The following is an 18,377-nucleotide window of genomic DNA, read 5'->3' as shown; positions in this document are numbered from 1 at the left end:
TTCAATGGAATCTCCTCTTCTGTTAACTGCTTAGTAACTCCCTCCTCAAATCTGTTATATAGATATGAAGAGGATTAATAAAAAAAACTCACTTGCATCAAAAAGATGCTGCCACTTGGTTGATAAACCTAGGAGATGTCATCAGAATGTCACTTCATCTGCAACTTCGTTAGTAATATTCAAAAAACTTCACTATTCAATATTCACAAGTAAACCTACCCAAGGGATACACCTTGATTTTGATCATCTTTGAATACTTTTTAGTACAGTGCAGGATAAGAGACATTCTGTTAACAGGGTGTAACACCACCTTGAAATAGTTAATTTTAATATTTCTGAATAAATACAGTTGAAATGGTAACAGATACACAAAAACTTCAAACAATAGTTCTATTGTTTTTAATTTATGTTATAACAGTGCACCAAGATTTGTTGAAAAAAGTATTTTTTTTTTCCACTTACTATTTTGTTTTCATTTCGACATTTGACCAATAGAAAATGTATATCATCATTAACACAAAATACAGTGATATTTAATGAAGTGGTTCAGCAAAGACATGTGTGGTTGTATCTCTGTTTGGTTGGCAAAATTTAAAGTACATTCTGCATTTTTTTGACCCAAGCAATTCTGCACTTCCTCTTTTTTGCACAAATTTATGATAATGTTACAACAATAATTTACAAACAATTTCAAACATAAATTAATTAAATCTGAAAATATTACAAACTGAGTAGAAAAAAAATTAAAAAAGAAGTACACACACACACACACACACACACACACATACAGATATATGTGGGAAATGCTTTAAGTAACACGTATCACAATTGAAATTGAACTGAACACATATCAGGCCCATGTAGAGTGATTTAGAGGTACTCTAGCTTATTTCTGGCAAATGCGTTGGGGAGTGTCACTTTATCGTACATATATATTTGAACTTAGTGTTAATGATGTTGTACATTTTGATATTTGTGAAATGTCAAAATGAAAAACAAAATAGTGAGAGGGAGAGGATTTGGAAAAAAGATGATGTCTTCAACAAATCTAGGTGCACTGTTATAACATACATTAAAAACTATAGAACTTTAATTTGAAGGTGTTTATATTACTGTTTCAATGGTATTCATTCAGAAATATAAACTTAATTTTTTTTCATCAGGGTGTGTCACTCCCTTAACAGCTGTATGGAAATGTATAAAAATATTTGTGTCTCTCATTTTGATGTACACTACAACATATTCAAAGCTGATCAAAATCAGAGTGCACCCGTTGGGTAGGTTTATGTGTCAGTCATTTGTGTTGCTGTTGTGGTCTTCAGTCTGAAGACTGGTTTGATCCAACTCTTCATGCTAGTCTATCCTTTGCAAGCCCCTACATCTGTGACTAACTACTGCACCCGATATCCTTTCGAACCTTCATACGCTCGTAATGCGAGCAGGACAAATATGTGAGCCGCAGCACCTCAAACATGAAATGCAACATCTGGAAAGTGTTCTGAGGAGCAATGGGTACTCCACAAATTATATTAGAAGTGTAACAGAGCCAAACACTTGGCGAAATAAGAAATCAGGAAAAGAAATGTCGGGTACGGCCTTTCTGCCATACATTCCCAGAGTGACGGACAGAATCGGCCATATATTGCACAAACATGGCGTAAAGACAATTTTCAAAAATGGTTCAAATGGCTCTGAGCCCTATGCGACTTAACTTCTGAGGTCATCAGTCGCCTAGAACTTAGAACTAATTAAACCTAACTAACCTAAGGACATCACACACATCCATGCCCGAGGTAAGATTCGAACCTGCGACCGTAGCGGTCACGCGGTTCCAGACTGAAGCGCCTAGAACCGCACGGCCACACCAGCCAGCCAAAGACAATTTTCAAACCGACAAGGAAGATCAAAGAATGTTTTAGATCGGCAAAGGATAAAAGGGACCCACTTGCAGTGTCGGGAATATACCGCTTACCATGCACATGCGGAAAAGTTTACGTTGGAATGACTGGACAATCAATCAACACCACAATCAAAGAACATCGGCAACATTGCACATTGGGGCAGGTGGAGAAATTGGCTGTGGCAGAGCACGCACTGAGTGAGAAAGACCATGTAATAAAATTCTCTGACACGGAAGTTCTGGCTGTAGAGAAGCACTATCACACCCACATGTTTTAAGAAGCTGTAGAAATACACAAACACAAGAACAGCTTCAACAAGAAAGAGGAAAGCCTTAAAGTAAACAGATCCTGGCTTACCGTACTGCAGCAAATGACCGTCGCAGGTAGCAAGAGGAGAACCGCACTGGAAATGACCGCGGAGAAGCCCTCAGATGTTGGCGCATCAGGTACATATAGTCTGTGGCCACAAGCTCAGCTCCAGTTCACCACTGGCAATGGAGGGTGAAGCTTTGATTATGCCAGCCACTTGTGCTGGCAAAATGTCAGTAAAATCATCAGACAAATGCCGGCCAAAGAACCCAAGACAGAAGCAAATAGGTAGTGTGTCAGTTCAGTCTATATTTGATGTTAAGAAATTTCTCCTCTTCAGAAATGCTTTTCTTACTGTTGCCACACTAAATTTTGTATCCTCTCTACTTCAGTCATTATCAGTTATTTTGCTGCCCAAACTGCAAAACTCATCTACCACTTTTAGTGTCTTTGTTTCCTAGTCAAAGACCCTCAGCATCACCTGATTTAACTCAACTCCATTCCGTTACCCTTGTTTTGCTTTTGATAATGTTCATCCTTTCAAGACACTATTCACTCCATTCAATTGGTCTTCAAAGACCTTTGGTGTCTCTGACAGAATTACAATGTCACCGGCAAATGCCCCCTTGAAAAAATTTCAGTTTGTATTTCTTCTCCCTGAACTTTAACTCCTCCTCCAGATTTTTAGTTGGCTTCCTTTACTGCTTGTTCAATCTACAAATTGAATAAAATCAGCAATAGGCTACAATGCTGCCTCATTCCTTACTCAGCCACTGTGCCCCTTCATTGCCCCTTGACTCTTATAACTGTCATCTGGTTTCTGTACAACATGAGTATACCTTTATACTTTTCACTTCCTGTATTGTACCTCAGCTGCCTTCAGAATTTCAGAGTTTATTCCAGTTGACATAGTGAAAAGCTTTTTCCAAATCTACAAAAGCCATAAACGTGGGCTTACCTTTACTTAACACATCTTCCTGTTTTTTTTGGAATTGTTGTTATTACATTCTTCTTGAAGTCTGAGGGTATTTTGCCAGTCTCACACATCTTGCACACTAGGTGGAATAGTTCTGTTACTGCTAGCTGTCCCAAGGATATGTGTAATTCTGAATAATGTCTTTACCCCAGGTGCCTTGTTTCGACTTAGGTCTTTCAGTGCTCTGTCAAATTCTTCCCACAGTAGCATTATCTCCCATCTCATCTACAACCTCTTTTGTTTCTATAATACTGCCTTCATTTCCCTTGTGTAGTCCCTCTATATACTCATTCCACCTGTCAACTTCCCTTCTTTGCTTAGTGCTTGCTTTCCATCTGAGCTCTTGATATTCAGAGCTGCTTTTCTTTTCTCGAAATGTTTGTTTAATTTCTCTATGGCTGTATCTAGCTGTCCCCAAGCTACATATGTTTCTACAACCTTACCTCTGTCCTCTAGCAAGAAATCTCAGTCTTTATAAGACACAAAAAAGCTGCCAAAACTAATGAAGTCAACAAAAAAGTGCAGTTAAATTAGCAAAGGGAAAACTTACAGTTTGATATTCATGGTTAATCAATTATGACTTAATGTGCCTCTTAAATGGTTACTGATACCTGATTTTTAAATGACTTGTACTTATTAGTAATCCTTTTTATATTACTGTTTTGGTCACTGTACCATTTCTGAAGAAAATAAAATTGTAGTTCTCAGAAGATCTTTATGTACTATGAATAGATAACTGAATGTTTTATTTCTCACAGTGATTCATTGTGAAATTGTGCAACAAGGAAATGGAATTCTCATTTATGTTGCAGATGCGCAGAAGGGTTCCAAGGCTTCCGCTGCCAGAACAAAGACCTCACGTCAAATGGGAGTACGTATGGACGTGGATTGCTCTCTTGTACATTAGGCATTTCTTCCTCGTATTACTGCTAGGAAGAGGGTTGGAAGACAGCAATTTGCAAGTCTTTCAACACTCAAAAAAAATCCAGACAAAATTATTTAAAGAACGTAAGCAACCCAGTGCCAAAGAATTAGAAATAAAGAATCTCACAGTGTCTATTAAAAACTGGTTGGATAGTTTTCCCTCACAGTACAATGCACACATATATCTACTTTTATCTGTTAGCGTGTTGCTAGTTCTCGAAAAGTGAATGTTTTTATGGAGAAATAAAACTGGAGTTTTTATTTATTCATCCATCTCACAACAAATTAGGACAATGCCTATGGAAGCCAAATCTGTAAAAATAATATAAAATGTTTGTAAAAAGCAAGTAAAGACAGAGTGAGAAAGTGAGAGAGAGAGGGACAGTACTCGGAGGTGCTCTCCAGAGGCAGACGAGTCGAGTCACAGGACAGACGTCGTGTCGTGCGTTATTCAGGTATGTCGCACATATTCCACTCAGAACAGTTGGTTTGTCTGCCTGTCTGTATATATATATAAATATATGTGTTGTGCTAACATCAATAATACTCTCTGTTCTCTCACTCACATCCATCAACGATAGCATCTTCTGGTTTGAAACAAGCACTGCTGATCACTGCAAGAGGTGAGCACTGAAATGCAAGTAGTATGAAGAGATGTTAAAAAAAACACACACTATCTCTCAGCAGTGTCAGTTCTTGTAGAAACTGTTAGCTTTCATTGTTACTCATGAACAATGAGTTCAGATTGTATGACCTTCACTGTACCATATCTGTTTTGTTTTTAACAAGTATTTTACTAGGAGCATGCTCCTACATTTGTTGTGAGAAGGTGCATCATGATTGATTTTCTTTGTAATCAGCACAACATGTCTGCTTCTGAGCTACTGAAACATTTGTCACACAAATAAAATATTGTATACAATGTACAGGCATACTGAGCCACACTTGCATTGCTTGCTGTTTGAGTAACATACCACAGAACCTTGTGAAATATTGCACGATATTATCTCTACTGTTTGTAATTATTCTAACAAATACTGAGAATTAACTCCCCTATGATATGCGTATTTGATGTAGCTTGTAAATGATGGTAATATTCTCATGTATTGTGAAATTTTTAATATCTATTAGTCTACTTTGTTTGTATTACTAACAGTCAGGCACTAACTTGCATGTGTAACAGTTGTGCACTGTGGCATGGAAAGAGTTCCAGTGCATACCTACTCCATTAATTTTCACAACACAAATTCAGAGAAATGATCCTACGTAGCTGATAATAAATAAGCAGAAAATTCCAACGACTTTTAAAAGGCAGCAGTCAATATTAAACACACAGAACCAGAGTAGACTATGAGTCACTGACAACTATCATTCATACAGATGGTTCGTCACCGCAAGTATTTAGTAGAACATTTTGTTGCTTCTGATTATTGTGTTCTGTGGAATAATCCATGATAAAGTTGACAAGTGAACAAAAACAGCCTGTCCACTAGTTCTGCTTATGATGCTTTAAAATCACTAAATTGTTACATTGAGTACTTCTGCCAGTAAAAATGAGACTGATTATAAAAAAAGCTTAGTATCTTTTTCTCTGCTAGTAACTGTTTAACAGATTTCTGCCAGTGATTCAAAACTCAAGTAACAGATGCTAAGAAAGTGAAACTATGCTGGAAAGATATGCAGGGTGTGTCAGATAAATTATTTGCCTTTGTAACTTACAAAATAATACATGACAAGAATATTTATTGAGACAGGTCCACATAAGAAAAGTTATACTTTCTGCAGGTTTATCAATAAGTTTACTGAGTTATTTTCCTGAAAGGTACAGCAATAAGATACAATTTTTTAAAACGAACTAGTTTTTCTGTCATGTAGCTGATGTATTTAAAACAACTGTGTACAAATCTCCTGAAGGGTACAGCAATGAGATAGTAAAACATTGTTTTTTTTTTCCTGTTATGTAACTGATGCTCTTAAACCAGGTGTGTACAAATCAGTTTAAATCACATTTCTGTTGTGTTTGGTTTGGGAGCCATAAACATTCAAAATGTTGGGGGTGGATACAACATGCTGTACAAAATTCTTGGCTGTATGCTGGTGGATGTTCTGATAGTGGAATGTTGATTTAAAGTGGGGTGTTGAAATATGTGCCCATTTTCCTGAATGCACAACACAATGTGCCTTCTAAAGTACCTGTGGACAAGCTGTCACACTGCCTTTGTCAAGGAGCAACAAGCTTCCTCAATGCACCATTTGAAGCCATCTGGAATTATGGGTTCAGTGTTACACTCATTATTCTTTAGATATCCCCACAAAACAAAATCTACTGTTGTTAAATTGGGCAACAGTGCAGGCCATTCCTGAAGACCATAGCACCCCAGCCACCTTCCAGATAATCTGTTTTTCAGTTCTTGCAAATTATCACACACAGAATGGGCTGGGCAACATTCATGCTACATCCACATACAGCCTCTAATGTATAGATGGACATTTTCAAGGGGAGCACCTAAACTGTCCATGATAAAACTGTGATATGTCTCACCTGTCAGTGTACCTGCAAAATAGTGTGGACCAATGATTTCATCCCCAAGGATTCTATACCACACATTAATAGACCGCCTCCATTGATGACTGACAAGACCTACTCACCAATGATTATCTGTGGCTCAGTAATGCATTTATGATGGTTCACTGCACCATAATTTGTGAACATGTATTCATCGGAGAACATAACACTTTGTAAGATGGTCCAGAGTGAAATTACTCATGTTGAATTTGCAGAAAGTAGCTCTCCAACTGCGGGTCCTGTGTCAGTGACAGGTGGTGTGGGTGAAACCAGTGACCCTGTACTATACACCACACAGATGTAAGGCTGATATCAGTGACTGCAGAAATGCCTCATAAGCTAACACGAGGATCATGGTGTATCACAGCTAAAACAAATTCCTCCATCTCATCGCTTCTTGCTGGTGTACATCTGTTACCACCACACCTTCTCAAACTACTTGTTTCGCAAAGTCATTGTTCAACACGTAAGAACATAATGTCTTCTGGAGCTCTTCAACAAGGATTCTCATGGCATCCACCATTTCTGGTTCATTGGCATTGTGTCGGCATTTGCCGAGGGTCAGCAATATGTCAATATACTCGTATGTGTATGCCATGTTTATTCAACATCAATATCTGCAGCACACTGAACCCCATTTGCATGTACAGTCCAATCTGCATTGTATACTGTAGTGTAAGGCAATGGTCCGCAGTCTAACTGAACATGACATCTAACAGCACATCAAGGGAGCTTGCAGCTCCCTGGCACTAGCTATGCTACATCTTGTCTGCAGGTTGTGTAGAAGGCATATTGCATTGTGTGTTCAGAAACATTGGTAAACATTTGAACACCTCACTTAAATCAATATTCCACCTCTGGAACACCTCTCTGCATACAGGCAACTATTATTGGCAGCATGTCGCATCCACCCCTAACACTTTGAAGGTTTATAGCTCCCAAACTAAACACATAGAAATGTGATTTAATTTGATTTGTACACAGCTGGTTTAAATACAACAGCTATATAACAGAAAAACTAAAGTTCTGTTTAAACAACAGTATTTTGTTACTGTACCTCTCTGCAAAATAACTCAATAAATTATGTTGATAATGCCACAGAAAGTGTAGCTTTTGTTATGTGAACCTGTCTCAATAAATATTCTTCTCAGATATTTTTTGTAAGTTACAGAGGCAAACAATTTATATGAAACACCATGACTAATATAGTGAAATAGTTGCCTTAAGTATCAATAGTTTTAGGGTTACCATCATCTACATTTCCTGTGCCATTATTCCTCAGTATTTTCACAAGCTGTTTTGCTTTTGTGAAAAATTCAAAACCAGTCTTTTATTTTGTGACATAAATACAGGAGTAGCTTAATAATAATTCAAGAAGTCTCTCAAAGATAAGTGAAATCTGAGCAGCAGTGTTTAAAAACCATTGCCTACCTTAAGCACTTAGGTCAACTCTTATCACATTACAACATGTTATCAATCAATTTCTATACTTCAAAACAGACTTTTTATACTGATTACAGTAGAATGAAACTTCCAGTCCATAGCATTATTTCATATAAAATGCTCTACAAGCTAGTAAGAATAGTTGCCATTCCTTATTTTTGATACATGATTGAACAATGCGGAATGGATGACTGGTATTTAATAACCATGTGGCATATTTAACATTAGTATCAGCTAGGTGTGACAAAAAGAATGAATGAAAAGTTGACCTAATCAACATGATACATTGGTATGTGTGCACACATTTGCAGAGGGCTGTCAGTTTGACCCGTAAAGTATTACCACTCATGACTTCGAATCATCCGTGATGCATGCCAGATGATCAACCAACATTCAGTTGATTTTTGACTGTCTTCATCAGTAATTAGGTTCAAAATGGTTCAAATGGCTCTGAGCACTATGGGACTCAACATCTTAGGTCATAAGTCCCCTAGAACTTAGAACTACTTAAACCTAACTAACCTAAGGACATCATACACACCCATGCCCGAGGCAGGATTCGAACCTGCGACCGTAGCAGCCTCGCGGTTCCGGACTGCAGCGCCAGAACCACACGGCCACCGCGGCTGGCCAGTAATTAGGTAACAGAGTATTATAGGATGAAAGTGTTCAGGGTTCCCCATGTATCCACCGAAATTTTTGCCATGGTGTTGTGGTTATCACATATGGTTGGTTGGTAACAACACACACAAAGTATCAAATATGCATTTGTTAATCACTGAGACAAAATGAACAAACATGGCAGAAGAACAAGTTGTGTGCCAAGAATGAGCTAGCATAAAGTAGTCCAAAGAAGTAAGAGTCAAAGATAGGGCATTCTGTGCCAGAGACACCACAGGCCCCCTTCCCAAGAGTGTGGAGCACAGCGAAGGGAAGCTTCATCAGACAAATTCATAATCTTTGTGCCATCACGGCAGTTGAAGGCAGCAACTGGCATGAGAAGTAGGTACATCGGATCTGCAGTGCGAAGGTCCCATGGTTCCAACAGCTGCACAGGTGGAGAGACATCAGCTGAAGGTAGGTTGGCAGCATCGGGAGGCAGGTCGGTGACTGACCACACCAGTTTCAGTCAATTAGCAGACACAGTCAGTGGACGTCTATGTAGGCGGATGATGAACGTGTTCATACTGTGACGTAGCATGCAATGAGGACCCAAATAAGGTGGCTGCAAGGCTGCGTGCACGGTGTCATCCCGCAGCATCACAAAGTCACATGAATCAAGGTCCTTGTGGATGAGCAGAGGGGGTGGAGGCAAGTGATGTGCATACAAATCCATTCAACCAGAGCGGGAAGATCCACAGTAGTGGTTGACAGTGAATCCTTGACAAACTCACTGGAAAGGAGGAGGGGTTCACCATATAGAATCTCAGCAACCGAGGTGTTCAAGCCTTCTTTATGGGCTGAGTGACCAGGACCCATGGGAAGGCCTCGGACCATAGGCCACCATGGCACATAAGTGCGTCCTTGAGTGTGTGGTGCCACTGTTCGACCAGGCCGTTTGCCTGAAGGTGGTAAGCCGTGGTGTGAAATTTGGTGGTGCTGCAGAGTTTGCAGAGTCGTGCAAAGAGGATAGACTCAAACTGGTGTCCCTGGTTGGTTGTGAGGGACAGGAGACAGACAAAATGAGCAACTCCCACCAAGACAAAAGAATGTGCAATGATCTCGGCCGTGATGTCAATAAGAGGGACCGTCTCGACCCAGCAGGTCACGTGGTTGATGATTGATAAGAAGTAGCTGTAAGCCTCTGAAGGGGGGAGGGGACCAACAACATAGGTATAGACATGCCGAAGACACCCTGTCAAACTTGCCCAATGGAGATTGAGCACGCCTGCTGACCTTGCTGCTCTGGCACAGGATGCATGCATGGGTCCAAGTGTGTCAGTCATGCTTCACACCAGGCCAGACAAAACACTCTGTAACCAGCCACATTGTAGCTCACATTACAGGGTGGCCAAGATGTGCAAGGCAGTAAAGACCCTGTGACAAAGGGTGGTAGTGCCCAGAGGGTGAGGTGTGCCCGTAGAAGTGTCACAATAGACAAGGATTGTCCACACGTGTAGTATATGGGGCTGGACAGAGAGCAATAACTTGTTGTCTGATATTAGCTGCTGTATATCATCATCTTCGGCCTGAAGTCGAGCGAGCTCCTCCAGATTCAGCAGTGCAGTTAGCATGCAGATGTGAGAAAGGTTGTCTGCCACACCATTCTCCATGCCGAAGATATAGCACATGTCGGAAGAGTGCTGTCAAATGTAGTCCATATGGTGGGAATGCCTCAGTGGAAGGTCCTTAGCAGGATTACAAATAGCATCCATGAGTGGCTTGTGACCTGTGTAGATCATGAAAGGTCACCCATCGAGGTACTACAGAAACGTTTAATCGCCTCGTACACTGTGAGGAGCTCACGGTCAAAAGCCGACCATTTACATTGGCTCTTAGTCAGTTTCTTGGAAAAGAAGCTGAGGGGTTGGGTGGAGTTGGCAGTGTGCTGTTGTAAAACAGCGCCCACAGCTGAGTCACTCGTGTTGGTAGTGATCGAGACATGGGCCTCAGTATCAGGGTGGGCAAGTGTGATAGCCTCGGCGAGGGCAGTTTTAAGGTTAACAAATGCGTCGAACATGGGTGTGGTCCACTCCAACTTCCATTTCCCAGTGGTGTTTTTGCCAGAAAGGGCATCGGTGAGGGCCATTTGGACGGAGGCAGCCTGAGGAATATGGTGGCGATAAAAGTTAGCCATACCCAGAAAACGACGGAGCTGAGCATAATCCCCAGGAAGAGGGAGATGAAGCACGGTTCCAACACGAGAACTCATCTGTCAGAGGCTGTTGGTGGTAACAGTATGGCATAGCAAGGTCACTGATGTGGAACACAGTTGAGATTTTTCATCATTGATCACCACGCTGTTGTTTGCAAGTGCCGAATGAAACGCATCAGTATTCAAATAGGCCGAAGGGTGTGATGATGGCCATCTTAGGAATATCCGAGGGATGCATAGGGATCTGATGGTATGCCTTGGAACAGTCTGAAACAGAGAAAAAATTAGAACAATGTAGTAATTGTGTGAAATCCTGTACATTAGGAACTGGGTAGTTATTGATAATGGCGTGAGTGTTAGGGGACCTGTAGTCCTTGCACATGTGTAAGGTGCCGTCCTTTTTAGGAACAAGGTGAATGGGTGAAGACCAGTTGTTATCGGAGGGGAAGAGGATGTCTGAAGCCAACAGATCCTGAATGATCTCCTTGGCACGAAGACGTTTGGAAGCTTAAGGTGCCTGGCCTTATAACGTACAGGTGGGCCATCGGTGGTGCCATTACTGATCGCTGTCAGTCTTGAAGGGGGGTTGGCCAGAGGGGTCAAGAAGGGATCCGCAGGCAATGTCAGTTCACGGATTGGTGAGAAGACATTGTAGAGGTGTGTGTTGGATCGCCTTGTTGCAGTTCTGCAGATAGGCAACGTATTGTATGCCATGTGTGTGACAACTCAGTGGAGGTAGAGTCTATGTGGGTGCATAAGGCAGCGTTCTGGGTACGGAGTACAATTATTTGTGAGCACACATCTGACAGGTCAGAGAGCTGTGCAGTAATACGCTTGAGCAGGGATGCACATGTGGAAAGCATAGCCAAGGAGTCAGAGAACGAAGTCATACTGAACTCATGTGAGCACAGAACGGTAGAGCCAGATGCTTGGCGGAGCACAGCAGCTTGCAGATCTGTTGAAAGGTTGTAATGATGTAGAAAATCCAACCTGATCACAGTTTCATCCATGTCGGCAATGTGGGAGGTCCAAGGGGAGGTGTGAACTGGTGATAGGCAAAGTGGCATCTTGATGGAGCCATGGACTGCAATGTCTGTGGCATAGAGGCGTCACATCACTGAAGCAAGAGGTGCAGCATTGGACAGTAGGCACTGTGAAGGAATGTGGCAGGATGAGGCACCTAAACATGCCCACTGGAATCATTTGGGTAGGTGCAAGGTGCACGCCAGTTGTGGATGGTTTCCCCATAAGTAGTGTGGAACCAGCACAGCGGGTATGCCGGTGCCGGTAAGTGGGGCGGTGCGGAGCCGATTGGGCTGCTACCTGGGTGAGGTCAGCGGCTGTCAGGAGGCCACAAACATGTCTCCTGTTGGCTGCTAGGTGGCAGCTCCTGAATGGCAGCTGAAGCACCTAGGCGAGTGCGCTGGCCCCTGGAGGCAGAGTGCGGAACTAGTGTGCCACCTGAGGGTGATGGAGGTGTTGTCCATGACAGGCAGTGTTGGTTGAAAGCGTAAGCCTGATCTGCCATGCCTAAACAAACCTCAAGTTGGTCGACGACATGAGAGAGTAGATGAAACTGCAGATTCGAAGGCATTTTGACCATCCATAATGCCCAAAGTGTGGCATCAGTTACTGCTTGATAATCAGTTAACGCATGTAGGCACCGCCAAAGCTGTGAAGGAGTGCAGTCATCGAGATGCTCATTGTGAATAATGTTGTGAATAGCCTCCACCAGAGGGCAAGAAAGGTGCTCAATGAGCAGTGCTTTCACCATCGAATACTTGTGGGAGGCGGGAAGTGAGAGAAGCAAGTCGCTGATGAGGTCCAAATGAGCATTAAGGTGACTTACCAGGCAGACAAAATGGGCATCGTCATCCAAAATGCCTTTTACGTCCAGTAGGTGATCCACTAAGGTGAACCAAGTCTTTGGGTTATCATTTTGCAAAGCAGGGTGCTTGGGAAACCTGCCGGGTAGGACATGTTAAGGCAGCACCGGCAGACGGAGGTCCGTGTCAGCAGAGCAGTATGCCTCTGACTCTGTAAGTGCAGTAGCAGTGAATAGTGCATCGCCCGAAGCATGTGTGGGGTGGCAGCCACATGCAGCACATGGTATGGATGGGGAGGCATAAAAGTTGGCATGGTGTATCCAAACTGCAGGCCCGGTGAAGAACACAGTGCGGGTGTAACAGCGAGTGCCGTTGCAACAGTGGGTGGAAGGTGGTTGCGGCACTGCCACAGAGGGGCTGAGCTGGGAATTGGTGTGGGCAGAATGGCCAGTGCTGTAATGAAAGTGGGCGGAAGGCAGTTGTGGTGCAACTGTGGTGCAACAGTCACAGAAACCGGCACGGTCTAGGCAATCGGCATCACTGAGATGATGTGATGATGTGTGGGAAGGGGGGGGGGGGGGGGGGAAGCAGTTTCTGCGGCACTAGGCAAATAAGAATTTGCTACCCCATGCATAGAAATGTTCAAATTACAGTTCTGAAACTTTGTCAGTATGTCAAATCATCCTGAAGGTAATGGCGTAGATGAAGGATAAACCACAGAGTCTTTAACAGGAAACATGTCCACAACATCATTAGATGGCATGCACTGTCCATGTTGTGACTGTTTTTGTGCTGCCATGCTAGATGGTGGCTATGTTGAGCCTGTTAAGGTTAGGTAGCTGCTGGAGTGGCCGGGCGTAAATAATTGTTCACTTTTAACCAAACTCTCATTAGGTACACTTGACCATTCGCAGTCGCATGCACAGTTAATAGGGTGCATGACACTTTCAGCAAAAGACACTGGTAGATCCATTGTGGTAGAAACAACATGGGCTGGCACATGAAGTTTGCAAATGACAAAAACAAGCACAAAATAACTCGCAATGATATGATGATGGTGGCGGGGTCACCACTCTGGTTGTCACGTATGATTGGTTGGTAATAACACACACAAAGTATCCAATATGCATTTATCAATCTCTGAGACAAAACAAACAAACATGGCAGAAGGACAAGTTGTGATTGAGAATGAGCTAGCATGAAGCAGTCCAAAGAAATAAGAGTCAAAGATAGGGCACTCTGCTCTGGAGACACCACAGTGTCATTACCTCTCCACACATGCCATTTTAGGTGGTGAAAATAATCTATTCTATTTTTGTATGCAGTGAGTAGTTCAAGGATTTATATGTAGTCAGAACGCAGATGAAAATTTAATCCTTGGTCATGTACAACTTTTTGCTGTCCTCAAGATTGTGTATTACTTACCACCAGAGATTCTAAATTATTTCATCTTGAAGGCATGTACATGTTAAAAATTTCTTGGTAAAAAGAGACTGTATGTCCCCCACACAGATTCATCAGTGTTTAATTCTTTAAGGTAGCACTGGATAGCTAAAATTTGCAGTAAATTGATTTGAAATTATAATCTGCTGTGTACAGATTATTGTGTGCTAATAACTTATAACCAGTCCAGACAACCAAACAGGGTCATAGAGTGGTTAATTCTGAGGCTGCTTGGAAACTGTAATTTCATTCACAGGTAGTACAATTATGAATCCTTAGCAAAAAACTGAAGACTGTTGTATGGTTCAATAAGAAATCTACAAGGAAGAAGGAAGGAAGATTGGGTTTAATGTTCTATCAACATCAAGATCTTTAGGGGCAGAACACAAACTCAGATTGTGTCAAAGATGAGGCAGGAAATTGGCTGCCCTCATTTAAAGGAATTTTAGGGAAATCACAGAAAATCTGAATCTGGATGGTCAGACATGGGTTCAAACTGTTGTCCTCCCGAATGTGGGTCCAGTGTGCTAACCATTGGGGTACCCTGTCATTAAGGAATCTACCGTGTACATTAATGTATAAGGGGTGAACAGAAATGAGAGGAAATGTTGTAGGTATGTTAACTACACTGCCACCCCAATCTACTGGTTAAAGTGCACTTTATTGCCTGTTTTGGCACAAGTGGCTATGCATGGCAGTTTGATGTGATGATCTAAGAAAAGAAGAAACAGACAGTTTCTCACCACTGTTGCCACCTGTTAAACTTAACTGTTACACAAAGTGATTGCCTCCTCTAGATTAATCCTTACATTAATGTCTTCAAATTTTGAAAATGCTGTTCAGTTTACCAAGTGCACTCAGGATCACTTTTACTCTTGTACTAACCTGTTTTGCTGTCCATTAAACTGTAGTCTTCAGTTGCCTCAAATGTGACTATTCATCAATTTGTTCTATGACTTAATTGTTGATCTGCAAAATTTTTTTTGATGTGTTGATTATGTATTTTTTTGTCTTACTGTATTTGATTTTTAGGTCTACTTCCTCTATTAACATTTTCCATTCATTTTTGAAGTTTATCTGCAGTAGAGGCAACAGTACAGTGTCAGAAAAATGAATGTAGTCCAAATATGTTCCATTAACACACATTTATTTTTCATTTTCCCATTTTTAAGGATCTGAGAACTTCCACTAAGACCAACGAGAATAGTTTTAATCTCCCCCTTGTGTCACTCTTCTTAGCGTTTCAAATCTCTCACTACACATTCATAATCTGATGAAAGCTTTAACAATGATGTACATATTTGTCAGTATATTAACCTGGACTGAATTAGTATGTTGTTTCTTAAATGCTGTTACTACAGATTTTGTTGAAATGAGTCAGAAACTTTGTCTATGAATCCTTAGAAAAGTGGCAATTCATGCTGATTGCTGTAATTTTGTTCACAACTTGAAACGGTCGATTGTGTTATATTTACTTTTGAAGAGAGCTTATTCCTCTGATTGATTAAAATCTATTTTTCTCTGTGTTTGGTGACATCTTTAGTGAATATTGCATACACTATTTTTATGTCTCTCACCTTTTGTACAAAGTACAATAATAACAGCCTTACTCTGGTTTTGTGGAATTGTCTTCCTCTGCAGACATCCTGTAAACTAACTTGCAAGTTAATTTTGTATTACTTTTTTCCCAGATTTAACCATTTCTACTCAAACACCACAATCTCCAGGCACCTTTTCATTTGTCATACTACTTCTCTCTTTATACACCTCAACTAGTTTTATATGTCTGATGTGCACAGCTTCCAGAATTTTATTATTTTCATTATCACCTCTCTGATCTCTTGATCTGTGTACAATCTTTGAAGATTTCTTTACATGCCTCTATGTTCCTCATTGTTGTTAGCTGCTGGACCATGTACCAAATTAACTGATGAAATGTGATGCCAATCCAATATAAGCTTTTTATACTCGTGCAGTTTTCTGTTGTTGCAATCACATTCTGCATCCAGCATTTCACATTAATCTATAACAGAGCTTTCAACAACTGTAACAGTTTAAAAATATAATTATATATTTTAATGAGTGACCAGTACTGTACATCAAACAGTTTAGTCTGTAAATGATGGGACAGCAAAACTCAGATTCAGATTCGTATCTCAGTTTGTTTTCACTGTATCTGCCCACATCCTCTCAAAGATATTTTTCAAATGTTCCTATTATCATCATTTGCTTGAAACACTTACTCAACTGCAACTTCATTCCAGTTGAGATTTTGTTTTCATTTGCCTTTATTATATTTGCAGTGTCCTTTGCTGTTTTCTTAAGTACTTTTGTTAAATTATTTCCTTTTTTTATGTTTCTATAATCTTTATTTTCTATGACAGTGAACTTGTTCCTTAGTTTAATCTCATTTCCTCCCATTAGTTTAATAAAGCTCATAATCTATAATTGCAGCTATATGGCTAACAAATTAGTTTCTTTCCCATTTTGGAACTATTGTTACTCTCTACCATTCCACTCTTTAATAACACATGTGAAAAACAAACACTCAGTATTTCTGTGTGAGCTCCAATTTCTATTATTTTGTTACAATGATCATTTCTCCTATGTAGGTGGACATCAACAAAATATTTTTGCATTCACTGCAACAAAAAACACCTTTGTTTTAATGATTGCCAACCCTTCTTGCTTTTCTATTCCATGACACTCTCTCCTCTATTTTGTGACCACACAAGATTAGATTAGATTAGATTAGTTTTTTGTTCCGTGGATCCGTGCTGATGAGATCCTTGTGGCTGTGGAACCTGCCCTTCTTTGAACTTTTCTGATGTCCTCATCAATCCCATCTGGTAAAGATCCCATACTGCACAGCCATACTCTAGCAGAGGATGGACAAGTCTAGTGCAGTCAGCCTCTGTAACAGAAATGCGGTATCTTCTAGGCTTTCTGTCAATAAAACACAGTAAGTGTTCTGCCAATAAAACACAGTCTGTGGTTTGCCTGTCCCACGACATTCTCTATGTGATCATTCCAATTTAAGTTGTTCATAATTGTAATTTCTAGGTATTTAGTTGAGCTGACAGCCTTTAGATTTGAGTGATTTATTGTGTAACTAAAATCTAATGGCTTACTTTTAGTACTCATATGGATGACCTCAAGCTTTTCTTTATTTAGAATTAATTGCCACTTTCTGCACCTTATATAAATCTTGTCTAAATCATTTTACAATTGGTTTTGATCTTCTGATGACTTCACTAAATGTTAAATCAGAGCATCATCTGCAAACAATCTAAGATAGCTGCTTAGATTACATAGGCTAGAAACAGCAGAGCGCCTATAACACTTCCTTGGGGAACACCATGTGTCACTCCTGTTTCACTTGATGGCCTACTGTTAATTACTATGAAATATGACCTTTCTGACAGGAAATCACAAATTCATTCATACAACTGAGTTTATGCCCCTGGGCACACAATCTGATTAGAAGCCACTTGTGAGGGATGGTATTGAAAGTCTTTTAGAAATCTAGAAATTTGGAATCAATCTGAGAGCCCCTTTCAATAGTACTCATTACTTCTTGAGGATAAACAGCTAGTTATGTTTTTCTACAATGATATTTTCTGAGTCTGTGCTGACTGTGTGGCAACAGACTGTTTTCTTTAAGGTAATTCATAATGTATGAACACAGTATATATTCCAAAATCCTACTACAATTTGGTGTCACTCGAATGAAATCAATTGGATAATGTTTCTTGCAGCAATTTACTCCATAAGTTAACATTGCTTGAATAGGAATTTTGACATATCTTTCTAAATCTATGATAGCACAAAGCATAGCTAACATCATATGCCTCATTGTCTGCCTCCATTGCTGAGTGGACAGCATGGTTGACTGCCATTTGAAGCACCCATGTTCAATTCCTGGTATTGCCAGGGATTTGTCCTTGGTGGGAGGACTGCAAAGGGGTGCACTAACCCTCATGATGCCAACTGCAAAGTTACTTGACTGAGTAGTAGCAGCTCCAGCTAATGACAATGGCTGGGAGAGCAGTGTGCTGACACCATGCCCCTCCAAACCACATCCAACAATGCCACTGGCGGAGGAGGGCACAGCAGTCAGACAGTACCAATGGGCCAGTCCGGGCCTGTGGATGGAGTTTACATTTTCACACAC

General features: G+C 40.7%; 1 protein-coding gene across 1 annotated transcript in view; it reads left to right on the top strand.

Annotated features, from left to right (window-relative positions):
• Window positions 1–18,377, top strand: part of LOC126419394 (uncharacterized) — a 193,655-nt gene that overhangs the window by 99,272 nt on the left and 76,006 nt on the right. The window contains exon 5 of the mRNA XM_050086583.1: window positions 3,999–4,057. Within this exon, the coding sequence (XP_049942540.1) occupies window positions 3,999–4,057 (59 nt within the window). The remainder of the gene's footprint in view (window positions 1–3,998; window positions 4,058–18,377) is intronic.

The sequence above is a fragment of the Schistocerca serialis genome, chromosome 9 (genome assembly GCF_023864345.2).
Source record: "Schistocerca serialis cubense isolate TAMUIC-IGC-003099 chromosome 9, iqSchSeri2.2, whole genome shotgun sequence".
Taxonomy (NCBI): Eukaryota; Metazoa; Arthropoda; class Insecta; order Orthoptera; family Acrididae; genus Schistocerca; species Schistocerca serialis.
This window is presented reverse-complemented; position numbering and strand designations above follow the sequence as displayed.